Source organism: Daucus carota, chromosome 1 (genome assembly GCF_001625215.2).
Source record: "Daucus carota subsp. sativus chromosome 1, DH1 v3.0, whole genome shotgun sequence".
NCBI classification, from domain to species: Eukaryota; Viridiplantae; Streptophyta; class Magnoliopsida; order Apiales; family Apiaceae; genus Daucus; species Daucus carota.
The window spans coordinates 49164063-49187860 of NC_030381.2; the positions used below are offsets into that span (position 1 = coordinate 49164063).

The 23798-nt window shown below is 30.7% G+C and overlaps 2 protein-coding genes across 2 annotated transcripts; one reads left to right on the plus strand and one right to left on the minus strand.

The window, feature by feature from the left end:
- Positions 1-3810: 3810 nt before the first annotated feature.
- Positions 3811-4808, minus strand: LOC108194512 (signaling peptide TAXIMIN 1). Its single transcript, XM_017361477.2, has 2 exons — positions 4450-4808; positions 3811-4204 (listed from the first exon to the last, which is right to left on the minus strand). Exons 1-2 carry the CDS (start codon positions 4569-4571, stop codon positions 4081-4083), a joined length of 246 nt encoding a protein of 81 aa, XP_017216966.1. The 5' UTR covers positions 4572-4808; the 3' UTR covers positions 3811-4080.
- Positions 4809-12414: 7606 nt separating this feature from the next.
- LOC108194053 (GDSL esterase/lipase At5g45920) lies at positions 12415-17364 on the plus strand. Its single transcript, XM_017360948.2, has 5 exons — positions 12415-12602; positions 12811-13029; positions 15215-15282; positions 15418-15582; positions 16977-17364. Exons 1-5 carry the CDS (start codon positions 12504-12506, stop codon positions 17134-17136), a joined length of 711 nt encoding a protein of 236 aa, XP_017216437.1. The 5' UTR covers positions 12415-12503; the 3' UTR covers positions 17137-17364.
- Positions 17365-23798: the final 6434 nt, after the last annotated feature.

Here is a 23798-nt window from a genome sequence, read left to right on the forward strand (position 1 = left end):
TTTGACCTAAAAATGGTGTGTGTATATATATACAGTGATTTATAATCACGGACGATTTAAAATAATGACTTATGATATATAGAGGTTAATCTGATAAATTAAAATTTTACATTGTCAGTTTGAGTAATTTTCTATTATATATGATTTATGAGTTATTAAAAATACAATAATAAAAATTAATTTGATAGGTTATTTATTTGAGTGAGTAAATTGAGTTTTGTTAAGATAAACATAAAAAATAATATAAGTTGTTCAAAAAGTACATTTGACCAACTTCTGGCCTTTAATTCAGTTTGTGACTTTTTTCCAACTTTAAATTAGCTTATGACTTTTTACACAAACATATACATTTTTCAGTTTAAAGTCGAAAATGATTCAAAACTCCTGATTTTAATCAACACCAGAACCCGTTTGGTTGAGTTTAAAATTGTGATTTAAAACTTAATGTTATAAGTTGCGAGTATAAAATGTTTATTTGAATAAGTTTGACTTATTAATGACTTATGGGTCACTAAAATGTAATAATAAAAAGTAAAAATGTTTTATGGGTAATATAGTACTTATAAATAACTTATTTAAAAATAAAATAAAAAACTAAGTCCCTGAATATACCTCAAATTAACTTCTCACGGTAAGTCGGTGTTAATTCCGACTTTAATTAATTTTCGACTTAGATAAACATAAAATTTTCAGTTTAAATTTCAGAAGTAATTTTAAATTATGACTAAATAATTTAAAATCTAGACAAATAGGTTCAATAGACTCTATGAGGTGAAGGCTTAAAGCTGGAAGCTTCAAATCATAATTCAATTTAAACTGAATTTTTTTTTTATTCTGTATAGTTACATTAAAATTTGAAAGGCGAGGATAAAATAATTCAATTTATTTAAGTGAATACTTTATCATGTTATCAAATTTATGAATTTAAGTAAGAAATAAAAATTGATCAAAATTATTTATTATTGTTTTTTAATAATTTATAAAACATTTACAACATCAATTTATTATATATTTATTAGATTATAGCACTATGTTTTTATTATATTAAAGGACTGTAACTAGATATGACTATACCTGATATATCGTTGTTTTACATGAAAATTATTGTTTCTATTTCATCTTACAAGATGTTGAAATCCATCATGAACTTGTAATTTCGATGGGACTCAAAGTATAATGACTTTGTTTGTGTTATCCAGCTCCCCCTTTGTTTTATTTTTCATTCCTGCCATCACACTGATGGAGTGATGGAAAGATGTTTGGCACGAAGATAAGTGTATAGTAGAGAAATAATTACAAGAAAAACATCATTTGCTTTTATTTGATTCCTGACACTGCAGTGACACTCATTTTTCAAATTTTGCAATCTCAATACTTATTATGAGCGTATTTTTTGAAAATAGCATTTATGATTATATAGGGGTGACATATAATTGTTCATCTTTTGCGGTCATTTGTTGATCCAATATCGGTTGATGTAACTGATAATTCTGAACATTGGGCTACAGATGTTGCTACTTATGTGAAAGTCAATTGCGATGCTACTATGTTCACAACTGATGTAGGTTGGATTGTTAGAGATTTGATTGTAATACTTTTTAGTTTAAAGAATTTAAATATTCTATTTGTTAAGCGATCTGAAAACAAAGCGGCTATATGTTTAGCTCGTTTTTTGTTTCTTAATCAGGTTGTAATTGACAGTTCGAGGGTTTGTCTCGGCTGAGTTTCAGTTATTTATTAAATGCTTCGCTTTTCGTCAAAAAGAAAATAAATAAATTTTAAAATAGGAAAACCACTAAAATTTTGGTCCATATGCAGTCAGCAAGCCCTCTAACATCTCCAGCAGTTGTGATCCAAAAATCCAAATTTGGATCACCAACCGATCCAAATTCTGATCCAAATTTCTGACCAATTCCAGCAGCGTGATCCAAATTCTGATCCAAATTACTTTTTGTATATTATATTACACAAATTTTATATAAACTATATAATCTTAAATTTCATTTTAATCATTATTAACTACTTATGTTATATTTAATTAATTTTTTAACATCGATCAAAATATCTCAAAATCAAGGAAATAATCTGTTCGACTAAATCAAAATTTATATTTATCGTAATGTTTTCTAATCATTTCTCGGTATTGTAATTTTATTTTATGCATATTATGTACTTTTTATTTTATGCATATAGTGTATTCTTTTTTAAATTTCAATGAAATTTGCTTTCCTATTATTCTAAGTTTTGACCAAAACATTAATTTTATTAATTATTAATTATAAAGTATTTTAAATTAAATATTAATAATCACAAATTAATTTTAAGTCTGATAAACGAAAGATATAGAAATAACAAAATCATTATTTTATAATAAAATAGGTGATCCAAATTTGGATCAGTGAACAGTGGTGATCCAAATTTGGATCAGTACTATTCACTGATCCAAATTTGCATCACCTTTTGGATCACTGCTGGAGAAGAATCTGGGTAATCTGCTCAAATTTGGATCTTTGGATTGTTGGGTTTGCCTAAAGTCCTCAGCAGTCCTAGCCGGCCTGATCCTTTATAGAATGTAAATTTCCCCTGTTTGTTTCCAGGCAATACTAAATTGATGTAGCTGACGATCACTTAAAAAAGCCAGAAATTTAGTCTCTACTAGAAAATGTAAACCAAGTTTTAGGCATAGTAGAGAATTCAGTATCTATCTAGTTTGTTCAACAGAACGATAACATTCTATATTCTTACCAGAAGTAGGTGAAGAAACTGACTAGTTTCGATGTACATGCCTCCCTGGACTGGATTAAGCTTGAAGTAGGTGATGACACTGACAGACTTTCGACGTATGTTGTCAGCATATTAGACCGGTTCACGCGCAGTTGACATATCTTGGTTAATTCTTTTGTTGGTGTCATCACTTGATGACCAAAGTGCAGTACTGTAATTCAAGAATCTAAATTTGACATTTAAGAATCTCAATTTGACGGGCCTTTTTGGTGGTTAGTGCTTAAAAATATTCCCTCTGTTCATATCTAGTGCAATTCTTTAAGTAATCTGAAACTTCTCTTGCTGCATAAGCTTCTTGGCTCAAAGGCTATGTGTAATGGATAACTATGAGGTCCCTCAATCAGCAAGTTATAGTGGCTGAACGTCAGTGTAGCTAACGTATACTTTAAAGTAACATGTTGACGGTCCTCGTCTACCCAACTCTCCGTGTCTTAATGGACCTACTGTCGACAGGGATCAGCAGGAATTAACAATGAGTCTGTGAGTTTTCTCCAACATTTTGTAAGGCAGGGCCGTTCTGGAGATTTAGAATAGCTTCACAAAACTTTGAAAAGAAAGAAAGGCAGGGTTAAGATTGAAGATTTTGTACTTTCTGAAAACAATTTGCTCTGGACTTGCTATCTAGATCACAACATGCACAGTAGTCCGTTTAAAACATCAAGGTGTTGGAGGAAATTTCTTGCCGGATCTTATTTATTCAACGAATTTTAACATATATGTATTCTACAATTGTGCCTCGGCAGTTCAGAGCCATGTCGGCAAACTTGTAGCACTTCTTTAGGGTGGAGATTATTAGTAGGCCTAGGCTCTCATACCAGAGATATTTCTAGTTTCTTCATCAGAGTAATGATCTTTCACAGTTTATATTTGAAAATTTGTTCTTCAATCTACATGGCTTTTATAAGTTGTCCTCCATCTTCTGCATATTTTGACCGATGGAGGCTCCGAAAATGAAAGCCAAACAAACTTCTTGCAACTCACAAAGGACACAAGTTCACCAAATATAGGTGTATTTTGAACTTGATGTGAAAGTTGAAAGATAAAAAGGTACTGTAGCCAAACAATCACAAATGATTACACACTTCATAGTTCATATGATAAAACAACAGCATACATAAATAACCTATTGAGAAAAGCAGCTATACTTAAATACTTGTGAACTAAACAAGGAAGAATAATAGATATACAGAACGTTTTCTGAAAATGTGAATCAAACTAAAATGAATGCTAAGGTAACCAAACTAATCAATGCTAAAACTGAAGAACAGAAACAAAAAGAGCTGAAAAGACTAAAATCTAACAGGGGATCTTCTCAGTGAACCACTTGATAATGGAAAAAGGAGCCTTAATCAGAGAAATTGCTAGCTCTACTAACACCGTCACGCACAAACAACATGGACATATGCATGTCAACGCCAACCTGCACTCATAACCACACATTCCTTATCAATATCAACACTAAATATTTCCACTTTCTTACAAAAACAAAAACCATGATCAGCTGCCTCCGTTTGGCTAAACTTATTTCGAGAAAAAAAAATTCACATTTAGATAATATTTTTCAGTATTAAATATTTAAGTCAGTTATTTCCGGAGAAAAGTACGCATTTTATGTACATAAGTAACTTATTTCTGAAAAATATAAGAACGGGATCATAAACGTACCCGACGATCCAGATGACAACTCCGATGAGGGAGAGGATGAGGGCGACGAAAGCGAAGGGCAGACCCAGGAGAAATCCCAGAGGCCTGCATTGACAACCATCATCATCTCCTGAACCACCCATCCTTTGGATCCTCTCTAGTTGGTTACTCTGGTCTTGTATATGTGTTTCTTGTTTTTCTTGTCAGATCTTTTAATTTGTTATATGCGTTGTGAACAGCAAAATTAAGCAACTCACAGCCTTTAGCGGACAGCTCAAGAAATCACCGAGAATAGAATATAGATTAGATGCAACAACTTCTTCATATAAGTGAACAGATATAAACAAAAAGCAAATACAAAAAGAGTTGCCAGCCTAATGGGTCAACTGTGGACGAACAACTTCGCGTCACGCCGATACAATTATTTCCTCGGCAACTTGCAACAATTAAAATTTAAGAAATTTCATGGTTATGCTTCCTCCTTTTTTATATAAATCGCTTGAATTTTATCATCTATTTTATAAATTTAAGAAAAATTGTAAATTATAATATATATAATCTATTTTCATTTAAAAATATTAATTTTAATTATGTGATCAAAAAGTCAAATAACCTATAAAAATTTTATTCTAATGAAATAAACACCACCGGGGAGGTCGGATAAATATATATCAATTGATTCTTATTCTGATGAGATAAAATATATTGTTTTAAAATATTTAATATATAACTTTTTTCTAAATATTAAGTAATTACAGAAAGAATTTATATTCTAGTGCTGGCTATAAACTATGCCACCTCCCCGTGTAGAAAATTAGCTGTAAAAATAAGTTGTCTGAGTAGAAGTTAAGTGATTAAAATAAATAATTACTCTTTCTAATCAATAATCAATAATTGTTCAATGATGTAACAGAAGCTCTTTTACGGAATATTTGGCAAAAAAAAAAAGAGCTCTTATGGATTGATTCCTTGACATTATTGGTTGGTCCAATTCATATATCTGTGTCACTGACCTGTCTGTCTATATTTATGCTGCACTTGCACATCTGCTAAAGAGCATCTCTGGCGTTGCTAGCTGAATGAAATCATGAATAACTACAAATGAATAACGTTAATTTTTACTATTTTTTAATTTTTAATTTAGAAATAAAAATCTGATCAAAAATAGGATTCGAATACTGATATTATCCGTATCCGAATTCGAATATTATCCTTACAAAAATTCAGATTCAGATCCAGGTATGAATTTCCAAATTTGGATCCAGATACGAATATAGTCAAATCGGTGTCCGAATTATCCGTTTGCTCCATCTAGTTTAGGTGATTTGTACCCAAAAAGGAGTTGTGGTCCTGTGCTTGTTTGTTCGGGGTTTTAATAAACCAAGCCAGAAACAGAACATATGCGTCAACTCCTACAAGTACACTACGCGGCATTTGCCCAAACACTGGAATCAGTAAGCCTGGAGAATGCGGTGCTTTATTTTGTTTAGGGCCCGGTAAACAAGTACGGGCCTTAAATGGGTCTACAGCCCGGTAAACAAGTACGGGCCTTAAACAGAACATATGCGTCAACTCCTACACTACGCGGCATTTGCCCAAGCATCTGGTGCATTCTTCTGAATGTAATTTCATACTCCCTCGGTCCCTCTCATTTCTTTACGGTTACTATTTTGGGATGTCCCTCTCATTTCTTTACGTTACTATAAATAGCAAGTTTTTCTCATCATTACACCCACTACTTTCCTCCACTATCTCATATTTAACAATAAAAACTACTATTACACCCACTACTTTCCTCCACTATCTCAAATCTATTATTAAATATTGATAGGTCCCACCACTTTACCCACTTTTCATCTAACTTTACTCATTTTCCATACATTGTCTTGGTCTCCGTGTCCCCCTCCAATGTAAACAATTGAGGGGGACGGAGGGAGTAGTTTTATACAGTCGAGACTTGAAGACCATATGCATTTCAGTAGAGTATGAAAGGGCCGGGTGACTAATTTTAAATAAGTTATTTATTATAAGAAGGAAAAGTTTATTCATAAGTAGAAGGTAATTTTAAAGTATCTTATAATTTATTGATATTTTATCACATAAAAAAGTAACAATTAAGTAATAAATTATTATAAAATATTTTTATAATGAGTTTATAATTTATGAAGTCAAATTTTATAAATTAAAAATAAATCTGCATAAAATTTGCTTTCAAATTTTTATCTTGATTTATAAGTAAAAAACGATTTATAAAATTTATATTATACAAATGCTAAGAATAAATTGTGATTTAAAGTCAGCTTTAAAAATCAGAACCCAGATAGCTAAAGCCGAATTCCTAATACTTATTAGCTTCTTGAAAGATTGGACGTCAAAGTCATCCCATATTTATATTGGGTGAGCGCTTCATATTTAAAATGCATACTCGAGTGTTAGAAGCGTCGAACCAATGAACAATCGACAACAAACCCGCGATTAACATTTTTTAAGAAAAGCTGAAACTTTGGGGCTTTGAATCATGGAGTATCAAACTTGGGCTATTTAGGTTAAAATAATTCGGTCTTTCTAATATGTGCTCAAGGGCACACAATAATCACTAAATTCTATAAAAATGGCTTATTTTGATTGGTGGAGTTGATGTGAATGCAGGGGCAATTATTATTTATTATTCATCCACCAATCAAAAGGAGCTATTCTTATTGGAGTTAGGGACTATTGTTTGCCCTTGAGCACACCATAGAAAATCCCAAAATAATTTTATTTGTACTAGTACGGACTAAACTTTTTTGCAAAAGATATGCACGTCCAGCGGTCCAGGTCCTCCAGGAGCACTTTCGAATAGCGGTGATTACTGAGTCGGGGGTTAATGGACTAAGAGCTTCTCCGCGGTGCTCTTAAATCATTTTCTAAACAATAATATAAAATGTAGCTCTTACATCAAAAAACATGAAAACTTCAATTCTACTCTTTGTACTTGGCTTTTTATTCATATTTTATATCATTTTTATATAAATGAGAGGAAAAAGTTAACTAAAAGATAAAGAAGATTGGAGAGAAATTAATATTATATTAATTTAAGAGCTACTAGATGCTCTTTAAAAAAAAAGAAGGTGCAATATTAAATTTTTAAAGAGTTTCTAAGAGTTCATTGGAACTCTAATTTTTAACTTGCTCTTTAAATTTAGAGTTAAGAGTTTGTTTAAAGAACCCATTGGAGATGTACATTATCTGCAGCAGAAACGATCAAATTGATGTAAAGATATCTAAATATTGTGCGAACCACTTTTTGGGTTTCAGTTCTATTAGTATTTATATATGGATACAGGACACATTAGAAAAAGAAAAGGAATTAACTAAGAATAAATGAAATTAGCTTAGTAAATTTTAATATTTATTATTTATTATTTAATCTTAATTTTATTGGGAAGATATGAATCAAAAAATTTAAAACCCATTTTACTACTCTCTCGCTTAATTATACGAGTCATTTTGACTAGTACAATGTATAATTTTTACAAAATTAAACATTTAACTTGATTTTAAATGTTTTTTTTTGACATCAAATGATTCGTTTTAGGCAGAGGCGGATCTTAGTATGAGCCGGGGACAACTGACCCCCTTATTTTTTGACATCAAATGACTCATTTTATTTTATAGTCAGATCCGCCACTAGTTCTAGGACTGGTAATATTTCCGTTCCCAAAGTTATTCTGTTGTTAACATATGGGCCCTTGGTCGGTGTCTTTCAGTTTAGTACAGAGATTGGAATCCAATTACTTACTCCCTCCGTCCCCCTCAATTGTTTACATTGGAGGGGGACACGGACACCAAGACAATGTATGAAAAATGAGTAAAGTTAGATGAAAAGTGGGTAAAGTGGTGGGACCCATCAATATTTAATAATAAATTTGAGATAGTGGAGGAAAGTAGTGGGTGTAATAGTAGTTTTTATTGTTAAATATGAGATAGTGGGAGAAGATAGTGGGTGTAATGATGGGAAAAACTTACTATTTATGGTAATGTAAAGAAATGAGAGGGACATCCCAAAATAATAACTGTAAAGAAATGAGAGGGACAGAGAGAGTATAACAGAAGGCGTTGATTTGGAGATGATAACAAAGATTGTTCAGCAAGGAAGAAGATGTTGGTGAAGGCATCATGTATTTTGGTCTGCTCTATCACTCAAAATTTAAGTGTGCTGTCTCTCGGAGGTCTCAGAGGGTCGCCTAGTGTCTAGCCCAATACTCCTATTTTATTAGGTTCCTCATGTAATTCAGATTAAAAATATCTGAGTTCATTAAAATTCAATTTGACATCCATTGAGTCATACTCCCTCTGTTTTTTTATATATGACACTTTTGACTTGGGCACGTAACTTTAAGTGGGTTGACCGGATAGTAAAAATCATTATTTTTGATTGATTTTTTTTGTGAATTAAAATTTTGATTGTATATTTTTATTCAGAAAAAGAAAAATTCAAAAATAATATTTTTAACTATCCGGTCAAAGCACTTAAAAGTGTGTGTGTCAAAAAGTCAAACGTCATATATTAAAAAACAGAGGGAGTAATTGTCTAATTTAAAATCTGGGGATAAATTTTTTAATATATTCGCCGTTGATTTAAAACAGAAAATTTAGCGTTATTTTGATGATAGATGAGTATAAGAATTCATACTGAATTCCGAATGTAGGAAAAATGAGATCGAATATCGAGTGGAAAAATATCAGTCTAGCTTGAATTATACTCCGTTTCAGATCAGAAAAAGTGCATTAAATGATAATTCTTCGTCTCTTTTTAGTTATCTAGTTTTAATTTTTAATAATCAAATTAATCAAAGTTTTATATATATTATATAATTAAAAAAATATTACAAACTATATCATTTATAAATTATATGCAATCTATTTTAAAATGCAATATCAGTTTTTTAACTCTTATATTTTGGTTAAAAAATGACTAATTTGATCATTGAAATTTTAAAGCGTACAACTAAAAAAGAACGAATGAAGTATAAAGTATCAAAAAAGAAAAATAAAATTGAATAAAGTGATGTGACTTTTCAATATTTAATTAATAAAATTGAAAAAGTAGATGAAAATAGTGAGTGAATGAGATTTATATATTACTCCGTCTGTTTTTTTTATGTTCTAGACTTTCGTTACACATCTCCAGGTGGGTTGATCGGATGGTAAAAATCAATATTTTTAAGTGATTTTTTTGTAAATTTAAATTTTGATTATATATTTTTATTCAGGAAAAAATATATTTTTAATTCCCGATCAAAGTACTTAAACGTGTGTTTCAAATATCAAACCGTCAAAAAAGAAAAGAAAAGAAGAGGGAGTATAAAAACTTACTATTTTGAGAACGGTTTGAAAAATATAAAATTAAAATATACATATAAATTTTTGGTTTTTTATAATTTGCCCATGGAGATATTAGTCCTAGACCAAGGATAAAAAACATGAAACATGAGTTAAAAATGTTTGGTATATATAATTGTATAATTGTCTACAAAGTTCTATACATATATTTACATCAATAATAAAAAAATAAAACCTACCACCATATATCATTATTATGTACTCCCTCTGTCCCATTTAATTCTATACGTTTCTTTTTAACTGCTCGACACGCATTTTAATACTCTTATAAAATATATTCGTGACTTATTTTTGAGATTTTCTTTTTCTGTATAAAAGTATAACATCCAAACTTTAATTCAGAAAAAAAAAATTTTAAAAAAAAATTACACAACTATACTTTTCAGGAGCATTAAAGTCCGTGCCGCGTCCCCGTCCCCCAATGTATACAACTCAGTGGGACGGAGGGAGTATAAATTTAGATACATAAATTTGTACACCTAACCCTCTCCTCCAATCAAAAAGTCAAGCAACATAAGCAGAGTAATACAACAGGAGGCCACGGAGTAACTCACATTTCCCAACCTTCCCTCTCGGCTGACTGACTTGCAAACGCAGAATCCCAGACAACATATACATACAGTAACATCATACTCACTATTTGTAGGGCTGTAAATCGATACGGACTATCCGGTGTCTCGGCTCATATCCGGCTCGAAAATATGATACATGTCTCATATCCGTTTTGAAAACGATCCAAATCTGGCGGAAAAATTAAGCCCGTATAATATATGATCCCGGATACGAGCACACCTATACCCGCTCAGATTCGGTCTCATATAATTTTTCATAATATGATCCTACCCGAATAACCGAATATGATCCACGGTTCATATTCGATTCAAACTCATATAACATATTATATTTTAACACCATCATATTTGTAAGTAAATAATCATCATTTTATAAAATTGTAATATCTTATTTAAGTTTATATCTTCATAAAATATGATTTATTTAATGTGATTATACTTATTATCTTCATATATATATATTTAATAAATGATATATACCAACACATAACTATAAGTTTTAATTCAAAATTATTATATTTTATAATATTATGTTTACTTAGACTAAATGATAATTATTTGAACAACTGAAATAATAATGATATATGACGTTAGTGGATCATATCCGGCTCATATTAGATGGATCATAAACTACCCGGTTAAAAAATAGAAAATACGATACTGGATCATATCCGGTTCAGATCCGAATCTCAAATACCCGGGATCGGTTTATACCCGAATAAAACGATCCCGGACCCAAATCTGGACAAGCTAAAAATAATATGATCCGGTACTTGAGCAGAGGGGTACCCGGGATCACCCGGATCATTTTACACCCCTAACTATTTGTACTTACCCAAATCTTAGGTGTAAAAGGTACAGCCTTTTTCTAAACAATCTTAACTTGTGAGTTGTGATGCAAAGGGCCAAACAACAGAGCTTCGGTGGTTGTATTTATTTTTAACATGTGTTACCTTCACCTACCCCTTTTCTCATTTCATTTCTGTCAGCTGTCATTGCTATTTTGGATTCAGGCGCCTTCAAACTCATTAAATCTAATTTACTTTAAATATATAAGATTCCGGTAGATATCAGAAATTTTATTATGGGGGTGTTTGTTTCCGGCTTTTAAGCAGAGCTTCTGGTTTATAAGTTAGAAGCACTTATTTCGTAGGGTTTGTGTAAAAAGTGAAGAAGCACTTATAAAAAAGCTAGGAATGCTAGCTTTTGTTTCAGGCTTCTGCTTATTTCCCAAACACTTTAACCACTTATAAGTCTTAACTTGCTTCTAACTTCTACTCTACTTTTTTATTTTAAGTAAGAAGCACTTATTTTAAGCTGCCCCTGTATATTATTGTCAATATTAGAACTATAGATGATCAGGGTGAAGTCATATCTCCTGTACTCAAGTATTGTATTATTTTAAGTTTTAGTATATTCATATTCGAGTTTGAGATCATTTTATTCGGATATAAATCTATCCGTTATTTGAGATTCTGATATGAACCAAACGTATTTTTTATTTTCAAAAAGGATAATTTATGATCCATCAAATATGATTCACTAATATTAAAAGTCATCTCTACTTCAATTATTTAAATATAATATTATTAAAACATAATGATTACGAATTTTAAATACACACATATATAGTTTATTAGGTATATACGATGATAATCAATGCTCGATCATGGTGATTAAATTATATTTTATGAAATTTATATTAAAATATTATATTAAAAATTAAATTACTATTTATTTGCAGATATAAAAAATTGAAATTATATTTTGTGTATAAATTCATAAAAAACATGGATCATATTCGGTAAAATTTTTACGAAAGATAATATAATATCTAATCCCAGCGAGTATATGAATACTTATATTTCAGATTTTGTTACTTTATTCAATTTTTTCATAAATTCGGATCATTTCTTAAATTAATTTTAGATAATGATATTTTTGAGTCAGATTTAAGTCAAAAACATGGAATAATCCGAAATAATTTTCACTTCGAGAAAGAAAATAAATGTTTTTGCCTTTTTTCGTGTACCAGTGTTCCTCTCACACTTTCTCTCTTTATAAATACCTTGGAACATATTTTGCAGGCATAAAAATCAAACGAAGAAGAAGAAAAAGATGAGGCCCAAGATGGTTCTTTTTGGTGACTCCATTACTGAAGAGTCATTCAATAATAGTGGCTGGGGTGCCTCCTTAACTCACCACTTTGCTCGTGTGGTACCTCTTTCTCTTTGCCAAATTTACTTTCTTGAAATTATGTTTTTTTTTTGTGATGAAGTTGTACTGTTTGTGTTTGTGTATGTGTTTCTAGCTATTGTTGTATTGTATTCTATTTAATTTTTTGTTATTTTCTTGAAGTGATGCTTTTTTGACAATGGTGGGTGTGTGTGTTCTGAATGGACTTTTGTGTGTGTGTTTTGTACAGCTTGATATATTGGTGAGGGGGTATAGTGGGTATAATACAAGGTGGGCACTGAAGGTGCTGGAGAGGGTGTTTCCACCACAGGAGAAGGAGGCACCGGTGGCTATAATAGTGTTCTTTGGTGCTAATGATGCTGCTCTTCCTGATAGAACCTCTGCTTATCAGCATGTCCCTCTTGATGAGTATCGCCACAATCTCCACTCCATTGTCTCCTATTTCAAGGTATTATTCGTTCTTCGACGTGAACCTTATATGTACTTAGGCAGCCAGGGGTACACCTCTTACATATGCTCATGCAAAGGTTTAAATTAAAACTTCTATTAATCGGAGAACAGGAATTTTATTAATAGAACGGAGAACTTTTTGTTTTGCACAATTTTGTATGGTGTGTCCATCTATGTGTGCAGGAGAATCGTCTTTTTACCATGTTATCAATGCAGTTGTGAACTTACTTTTGTGCTTCTTAGTATATGCTTGCGAGGATGTAAGTTGATTCCTGGAATACACGATGCGAGTAGATAATAGATTGCTTATTCACTATCTTATGCTTATAAATTGTTTTATGACTTTGCAAAAAGAATAAAAGAAACTGACTTAGAGCATAGATACTATGAGGGTATAATGCCTAATGTAGCAATAGGCTATTGCTTCCAATTCCAAAAGAGATTCATTTTGACCTTTTTAACTTTAGTTCAGAGAGGGTGTCAGTATGAACTTGTTTGATCTCAATTTTAACAGAGTCTGTGTTATTCCGCGTATGTCAGAAAAATTTATTTACTACTTGAAGTTATTTTGTGACCTTTGTAGTTATAAGTTATAATCTGTTGGAATAGTTCAATCAATAATGTATAACTCTTAAGTTTAAAGAAATAATGACACCTAAGTGTTAGCAGTTACTTGGGGCGATGTTAAAAGTAATTCGTATTAAGTTGGTGAAGTGAGTACCTTTATTCTATCTGTTTTAACAATTCTACTAACAATTCAGTTTTGAGTCACAAGTTCTTTCCACACAATCAGATATATAAGTTAATTTTTGACATGGAGACAAACGGTTAAGTCTTGATACATAAGCTCGTGTACACAAAAAATCCCATTGATGTCAACATTTATATGTTGCACTTTGCTAATGTTGGGCTGGTGGCCCTGGAAGATCCATAAAGGGAATGATGGTGGTAAACAAATTGTATATATGTAGGTCCATCAGTCGCTATTATTGTTTGCCACTTACTTATTCTAATTTTTCTTTCTTGCTAAACATGAGATTTATGGAAGGCCTTGTCATTTCACTAGCTTGCCTTGTCTAGACACTTTGACCTTACTTAACTGTCACTAAACTACTTGAAACTGTTTATTGTATACCTTGTCAAAACATAACTAAAGTGATGAGGAATATGCTCTGGCACCTTTTTTAGTTAACTTGGTTTTGATTATTTTGCTCCTAATTGAAGCCCTGCTCTCTACTTCTTTTAATATACCCCGAGGGCGAATCATCTTTATGATATCACACTGGAAGCTGCTATCTCTTTCGATATCTTGATGTTATGGAGAATTATTCTTGCAGATTTAATGCTACCAATTGTTAAAGCCATAATGTAAATATATTTGAAAATAACTTATTCAGTGTATTATCATAATTATTTTGTCTTGTCAATACTGAAAGTGATAAATTCCAATTCTTGTAGTATCTGTTCTCAGTCCACATATCATGTCTCAAACATCAGCAGATAGCATAGCTCCCTTTGGTTGATCATAATTCGAACTAGTTGGAGTTTTATTTTTGAGTCTTGAAACTAGTTGGACAAGTGCTTGAATTTATTTTTTTTGTCTGAAGTAATTCTGTTACAAGTTATAAAAGGCAGTATGCTATCAATATATTACTGTATCTGTTATATGCTTCCTTGGTGCCATGTGTGAACTTGGTTGATGTATTCATGTATTCATATATTAGAAAATTGAAACCGTGTCAGTATCTAAGCAAAGCTACGTCTTAGGGAGGAGTACTAGTTTATTATACTTGACTTTTCTGCATATGCAATCCCTCACTTGAAATTATACCAATATAAGAGTATAAATGAACTTTTATTTAAACTTAAAAACTTGAAAGGGAGCACATATTTTTTAAACTCCCAAATCACTATTTGTTTATCTATTTAGCTGAAAGCAAAACATTTTTTTCTTCCCATTAGACAGTTTTAGCACCTTCTAGATTATCTTCAAATTTTGTTTGCAGACAAAATATTACTGACCACCAGGAAGTATATATTTTTAGTATGATTATCTTGCATTGTACGAGATGCAGATCCAATCAATTTGGTCTCGTACATTTATTTTAGAAGTATTAAATTTGTTATTTTTCGTTTTGCCAAGACTTATGCTGATGTAAATTATTTGTCACATTGTTTATCAGGAACGGTGGCCTTCAACTCTTGTTATCCTCGTCACTCCTCCACCAATAGATGAAGATGGACGTCTTAAGTGAGAGCAATAGAACACCCTTTTTTTAATTTTTTGTACACAGATGTACATCTTCCATTCATATTGTTGAAATACATTATGGATGTGATGTCACATTGTTTCAGCTCCAAATCTGATTAAAAAATTTTTTTGCAGGAACCCTTTTGCTGAGGACCCTTCTGGACTACCAGAAAGAACTAATGAAGCTGCAGGTGCTTACGCGAAAGCATGTGCTTCAGTTGCTGAAGAATACAAAATTCCAGTGATTAATCTCTGGAACAGAATGCAGAAGTTTCCGAACTGGGAAAAACTTATGCTGAGGTATTTTTACCGTTCACAATTTCCTTGACTTTACTTTTGGTTATCTATATCAAGGAAGCACTCGTTCGAATCTGTCATATATCCACCATTAGTTATATTTTAGACTGACGACACAATGTTTGCACACCAATCCAATAAATTTATTAGTCTACATTCGACTGTATTTCTCTAGAATATAAACTTCATATCCAGTCTTGCTCTGACTGTTTGCCAATGTTTATCACAAGCTATGTTTTAATTGAATTTTAAATAGGGTTTTCTGATAAAGATCGTCAGAAGAAAAGGTATAAATATTACACACACACACAAGACAATTGCTATTTGGTATTTGGTACTGTTCTTGCAAGAGTATTACTATTTCTTGAGGTGCCTACTTGCCCTATCTACAGGGATCAAGTCCACGTATTTCTGTTTGATGTATTGTAGAATCTTGCCACCCGATTTCCAATTCTTAGGAATAACTCAGCAGTAGCTATTAGATTTCTATATGATCCTAAATCCTTCCGGATACAATTTATAGTTGATTCTAATTTCTACAGTCTTCATCATTGAGTTATTAAGTCTGCTGCCTTTGTCATCGTACTACAAAGTCTAAAGTCTTATGTTGAGTTCTGCCCAGTAAGTCATTGGGCCCATTGTCAAAAGTATTACTCTTTGTGCTTTTATGTTGATGATGATGACAATTTAGGCTCAAGTATTCAGGCTTTAATTTTGATGAAGGTGTCTTTGTCGGCTGACTTATTCGCTGTTAATGAAGACAATAAACATAATGTGAACCCATCATCATCATCACCAGACTAGTTGTTGAAGAAGCCTTTAGGCCCACTTATTCTTGGGCTGTTGATGTAGGATTTAGTGTAAAATATTATAGATCGATATATTGTATTAACAATGACTATTCTTGTTATGCTCTCATGTTGATGCCTCCAAACTTTGTTGTGCATTGAGCTTCCTGGTTATCCGTTGGGCACACTTACTATAAGAGAGGATGTAGTGATAAATATATTTAAGTCTCTTCTGCTGCTGAACTTGGTGCATGCATTTATTCTCTCTAACTGCTCCAACTATTAGACAAGGTTCAGTTAAGGGACAAATCTTTTTATTTTGAATATATTGAAATAGTTCTTTTTGCCAATCGTATCCATTTTTTTGATGACTACTCCGGTCATAGTATAATTCAATTAGTATGCACACATCCTTAAATTTCTGAAACAAATACATCATCTGTTAGTCCAGCAGTAGTAAAGTTATTAAGTTAATAAAGATGTATTTATTAGTTTCCTACCACTAAGCCGCTATTAAAATTATGATTTGGGAGCTCCTCCATTGCTATGTGATTGCAAAAGAGGTATCAATTCTGATTCTTTTGTATTGTGTTTCAATCTGAACTGCAGAGATGGTCTGCACCTGACTTGTCAAGGAAACAAGCTCGTCTTTGATGAATTGATTAGTACCCTGAGAAAAGAAGGTTTGAGCCTGGACACTCTACCAATGGACCTCCCAGCTCTCTGCGAAATCGATCCTAATGATCCCCTAAAGTCTTTTGAAATGTGAATTTGAATTTCTATGGTGTCAATTCCCTTTTGCTCATAATTCAGTTGATCTTTTGGTTAAAAAACTAGTTTTCATAACTAAACTTAACTAGAATCAATTATGACTTGAGATTTTCAATGCTATGGACTATGGTACTGTATTTCTGGTTCTGCTTGATGTTCTAAGTAACGTTCAGGCTAATATGTTGAACCTGCTTTCTAATGTCTACTAATAATTGGAAGGAACAAATGTCTACTCTTATGGCCGGCAGAATCAACAATTTTTTATTTTTTTTGTTACTTGGAAGTTATAAAAGAATTAGGAAGCATTAAAAAGTGTCTGTACAATAAAGCTAGCAGTATGAAGCTTGTAGTGTTATGTTCCATGTTTTTGGCATATCCAGCTTGTCTACAAACTTCAATAGTGCACAGAAATCCATTAAATTCAAGATTTATATGATTTGTTTTGTAATAGAGCTGTGTTGTTTTAGCTTTGCATGGTATTAGGAATGGGCTTTTGTTGGGCTTGTCCTATTATTCTTATCTTCTGCTTCCATTCCATGTAAAGTAATACTTAGGGGTTTGTCTTTTGGCGCTTTGTCATTGAAATCAGTTGTTTTAGTTCAGATTGAAATATATGGGATCAATACGGTATCTTCTTTATATTAATTGATGCTTTAGTTCAAGTTTTGGAACTTGTTTTGATGAGTTTATACTTATGATTTAACGTGATTATGACTTGTGTGATAAGTTGGAAGTTTAAAATATTGTTTGGGTATTTTGACTTTTAATGACTTACCAGTTTATAAGCCGTGTAATGCATGAGCGGTTAATATATTTGTTATTTTATCGTATATATTATAAATTTAACTAATTTTATAATATGTTTTAGTTAAAACTTTTAATGTTCCCGTTTTAATCATATAATAATAGCTTACAATGCCATGCACGGGTGATTTATAATATTTGTTATTTTATAGTACATATTTTACATTTCACTGATTTTATTGTGAATATAAAATTATGATAGAATAATGTAATTTAATTAAAATATAGTTTTAATATTTTTAATAAACATATTTGAATTGATATATTTTAATTAAGAGTGCTAAATAAATTTTTAATTTAACAATTGATTGTATAGATAGGCCCATAATTAGGCTCAATTAAGTACCGACCGGCCAAACTTTTAATGTTTCAGCTTTAATAGTACTAGCTTATAGCCCGTGCAAGGCACGGGAGGTTTTAATTTATTTATAAACTTTTTAAATATATTTTAAATGGTGTGAAAAAATTTAATTTATAAATAATAAATTAAAATTATATATCATGTCAAAGTATTAAATTCTTTCGATCAAATTTTAAATTATTTTAAGTTGAATATGTGACGCCAGCTCCTATTAGATTATATTTATAAATGTATTTTATATTATAATTATTATAATGTGATTTAAAAAATTTTTTAAAAATTTTTATGGTTCAAAACTGATAAACATAATTTGTTTTGAATTAAGAAGATGAATCATAAACATGCAATAAGATGGTAGAATTTGTTTTGGATTAAGAAAAAGTTTTTGTATTCGTTCCTCACATAAATCGGGCTTATTAATTTCAAAATATATTATATAAAAATAATTTTGTGACGGTGCGATTTATATGATTCTACAAATAAAATTGGTAGAAAATATTTATTTTGGATTAAAAAAAATCATAAACACGTGAAATACAGAATTTGTTTTGGATTCAGAAAAGGAATTATAAACAAATAGATACCAGTTGTCTTATGGAAAAGAAGTTAATTTTGTCTAAATCTAACGGTGCTTATTTCTTCAATATACGATCCGATGGATAAAAATAATTTTGTGACGGTGCGATTTATACGATTCTACAATTAAAATTTGTAGGAAATATTTATTTTGGATTAAAAAAACCAAAAACACATGAAAGACAGAATTTGTATTGAATTCGGAAAAGGAATTATAAACATGTAAGTAGATGTCAATTTCCTTATTAAACATAATTTAATTTTGTTCTAATCTAACGGTACTTATGTGTTCAATATACGATCCAACGGATGATAAGGTTTTGGACCATAGGACCATGCGACCAAATTATCTCCCTTACGCTTATTATATATAAGTATATAATAGTATAGATGAGTTATTAAAAATAATAATAATAATAATAAATTATAATTTAGGTGTAATTTTTATTAAAAAAAATTCAAAAAAATTAAGTCACTGAGAAAGAAACTTCTTATTTCGACTTCCGACTTATTACACTAATAAGTAATTTTCAATTTAAAGTTAAAATTAGTTTTAAGTCCCGGCTTTAAGCCAATCTTTTATTTGGTGGCAGGGTAATGAATTTTCTGACTGAAAATTACATTATAAAGTATTATGTGTATAGCTCGCAAAAAAAAAAGTTATCAGAGTAGACTGTATTCATCCCTAAAAACTGTTTCATCAGTCCAGATTTAAGATCAACAATGATATGAAACAAATGACTTTTGTATGCAGTTAGTGCATTCATCAGCTAATTAGGAAGAGCTTGATTTAAATATTTCAGGCAAAGGCTCGTTCATCCGAAATGGTGATATTCACTTCTCATCGTGATGGTCATCAGCTCATGGAAGTTAGAATGTGCACTGCTACAGAACGATGCATAGAAAAAGTGCAGAACAATTAAGATTATGCGGAACTGCTTATTTAGCAAGATCAACGTTAATGAAACTCGAACTACTGGATATGCATGGTCGACATAACAACAGGAAAAAGAGCATAAAATAACAGATATGTAAATCTATGTGCAGGTCTTCTTTTAATAAAAAATCGGTTTCTTCTTTAGTTGACCAGGTATTTGAAGAAGGAGAAGCATTTCTAAAAAAATTAGAGAAAAGTTGGAAGTTGAGAAAGTTAATTTTTTTATAAATTCTCTTTTTTTTTAATTTTCTTTACTAATAACATTCTAACTTTTTAAATTCTCAATCAGTGTAAGTAAAATTAATTATAACAATTGCAAGCTGATGGTATGGGATCCAGTAGGGATGAATGTTGTCTCTATCTCTTAAAACGGAGTTGCTTTCTGCATTCATGCACAAACAAACATTAATTAATATTGTATATTGTATGTACTAATCAACATTAGTCCGCACTTAAACCACTTCTCTCTGTCGCTTCTGACTTTATCTCCTTCCATGTCTACTCGTTTTCTACTCAGTTTTATGTAGACTATGAGATCAACTCAGCTATATTTTTTTTCTACAGTAATTATAGAGAACCGAAATCACAAAATCACAATCCTGATACAGATTTACATATCTTAATTCTCAATGAAAAATGACATGATTAATTATTGGTTCTATATTTAGAACTGAAAATGATTATACACGTCATTTCACAGAAGGAGACATTTGATATGAGATTCGATTTTAAAAAATACGATATACACTTTAAATTATTAGATATTGAATTGTTTATTACATGTTTAGAAAAATATTTAGGATATTGTTGACGATATTGTTAAAATTTAAAACAGTTAAATGTAACGTGATTGCGATACATGTGTATCTGCCAACACATAAAAAAATATAATACATATTTCATATAAATATTAGTTGAATAAATATGTATCATACAACATATTTTACATACACATATATAATATAGTCTTTTCGTTCATACACACTACTCATGAAATTAGTTCATTTTGATTGTAAATTGCAATAGGAGCCCTTTTGTAGTACTGATAGTTTTAAAACCTGAAAAGATGAAAGGCAGTCCATTCCCAAACTAACCTAGTTTGGAGTTGGTTTTCTCAATTTAACCTGTTCGATTCTTCTCAAACTAACCTACTTTACTGTTCAAACTCAGTCTTTTCATTTTTCAGATTTTATTTCATTTATAAAAATCCTTTTATATTATATATATATAGTAATACCAAACGGGTTATATAAAATTCATAATTTATATTATTATTATATTAAAATTTATATTTTACGTAGATAATTATTATTGATTAATAAATAAATATTAATTTAAGTATATTTATATTAAAATTTGTAATTAATTATTGACTTATATAAATAAATGAAATTTATATTTTTAAAATTATTTATTTTGTAATTTTTTTATGAATTGTCAAATCTACTGTAAAGTTGTCTGCTTGTAAGAAAATAATGTATCTGTGGAAACGAATTGTCACCTCAATATAAACTTTTTCTAGCTGCTATTCAAAATTTAAAACAGATCAGTCTAGTCTAGTCAAACAGTAAGATTCTTCAAAATAATTTTACTTTTTCAACTGCATGCTATTCAAACTTTTCAGTGTATAGTCACTTCAACTGTTTTTAAAAATAATAATTCAACACCTCTAACATTATTATACCACTTGAAATGGCTATATATACATGCACTTAGACTCCTGCATTGAAACACAACATAGCAAACAAAGGTACCACTACGCCATATATGGCCTATCGCAATGGTGTAAACACGAGTGTTGCAAAATTATGTTGCATTAGAGGCACTAATTCATACCTACCGCAACGATAGCCATTTATGTCCATTTGATGTTGCAATAGCCAAACATATGTGTTGCATAGAGTATTAGTAAAATAATTATTTATAATTTGATAATAATATTCACATAAAATATAATTATAATACTTTTAAATGATTAATTGATAAAATATATTATATTAAACATGAAAACACATAAATGCATGTGTAATTGTCTTTTATTAATTATGAAGTCTTTTAATTTTAGTTGTAGTATTATTTTATATTATTTGTATTGTTTAATATATGTTCTGTATTTGAAAATTATGAAATTTGTGATATATTTATATTTATATAATTTATTATAAATGAAAGAATTCTAGTAAATGAAATAAAAATTTGAAAAATGAAAAGAATATACAAAAACTGAGTTTGAACAGTAAAGTAGGTTAGTCTGGGAATGATTGAACAAAGTAGAGTAGGTTAGTTTGGGAATGGACTCGGCAGAAGAATACAAGTTTAGCTTTAGGGATAGTACATGCAAACTCTTATGATGTCATTCCTTTTATAAAGATAATAAAATAATATTCTTATAAACGAATTGCCACACCACAATGTGTCAAACAATTCGACTCTTCAAGACCCCAAATGATTTTAAAAATAGTCGTCATGTATTGTTAGAGTAATATTTTTGGAGGAAAAGCATAAAACCCTTTTAAATACCTGATATGGGAGCCCATTCATTCCATGCTTTTTTTGCAACTAATTTAAAAATTAAGTATGTTTTTGTTTTCAGCGGATACTCACAGTGACTAATTTAATGAATTACGTCAGGTTTAAGAAGCAAGCTTTGTGATAAGACAGTCAAAAGAGACAATGGCCGTTTGGTCAAGCTTAAAAAAACTGATAGTGATTCCGTGCTTAAAGTAAAGAAGTGGATTAGAAGTGAGAAGTAAATAAGTTAATAAAGTGTTTGGAAAAAAAGCAGAAACAGAAGTCAGCATTCTCAACTTCTTAAAAGTGCTTCTACTTCTTTAAACAAACGGGTCAAAAAAAGCAGAAGCCAGAAGCAGCTCCGGCTTCTGCTAAACAAACAGGCACAATGTAGATTGTAGAAATTAGAATCGACAAGATGACAAATTTATTGCCTTGATGATGCAAAGCTGATAGATGGCCGATTCAGCAGTTATCTCTCATTTAATCTAAAGTGTTTTCTTTTAAAATATGTCACACACAGCTAGAAGATGTAACTGGTACGTGCAGGTGAAATCACCCTGAAAATTTATTAGACCTTACAGTTACACTGTTACCCTGAAAAACACACGTTGTTGTTTTTCAGATGCGTGCTTAACACATGTTTTTTTTTGACAGAATGTGCTTAACACATGTTGATTTTGTTATATAGAGAAATGGAAAATGAACTCACCTGTCTGAGACAAAAATTCAGGCCGTCTCGCTTTAAAAGAAAAAGTGGGTCTGTCTACAAAAATTTACCCCAGGATTGTGAGAACAAGAGCATCTCCGGTTATTGTGTTACAATTAATCTAGTTATTGTTTTAGTTCGATTTTAAAAAATGATTTTTGATATTAAAATAGCAACACGTATTATATTTTATTTCAAATTTAACTTATTCTTGAATTACATTACCTTTTTAAAATTAATTTTATGCAAGTACTTTATATTATTTTTTTTACCTTTTGTCCTATAAATGACGCGCACCTTAAATATTTGATTAGGATCTCAAGAGAGTTGATTTCGTTAAAAGGATGAGATATGTATCAGCATTGCTTTCAACTTTTGTGATTCAGCGAGTAGTAAATTACTAGTCATCTACAACTTGCTCTCTGAAAACTGTAAAGCAGTGGATAAGTGATAATTCGCACAAAATAAAATTAGATTTGATGACATAACACCAACCATGGTCGGTAAGTCTATTTCTTATTCACTATTTTGTTTACAACGCTAAAAGCATTTGTCATAAACAACTCGGAAGAAAGCGGGGAAGCTTTTTGTTACTTACTGTAGAAACTAGAGACAGGATCTTTTCAAATACGTATAATGTATAGCAAGGACTAATGAGCTCTTTGTCGAATCTTGTTTCTGTGTTATCTCTCGCGGGAGGTCGAAAATTCGAGTTTATCGATTATAAGACGGGTGTGTTAGTATATTTAATTACGGTTATTC

Bases quoted from the DNA above. Each gene is read 5' to 3' on its own strand.
- LOC108194512 (XM_017361477.2), bottom strand. From the start codon at position 4,571: ATGGGTGGTTCAGGAGATGATGATGGTTGTCAATGCAGGCCTCTGGGA. The intron at 4,205-4,449 runs GTACGTTTATGA...TTATGAGTGCAG, and splicing joins GTTGTCATCTGGATCGTCGG to GTTGGCGTTGACATGCATAT.
- LOC108194053 (XM_017360948.2), top strand. From the start codon at position 12,504: ATGAGGCCCAAGATGGTTCTTTTTGGTGACTCCATTACTGAAGAGTCA. The intron at 12,603-12,810 runs GTACCTCTTTCT...TGTTTTGTACAG, and splicing joins CTCACCACTTTGCTCGTGTG to CTTGATATATTGGTGAGGGG. The intron at 15,583-16,976 runs GTATTTTTACCG...TCTGAACTGCAG, and splicing joins TGGGAAAAACTTATGCTGAG to AGATGGTCTGCACCTGACTT.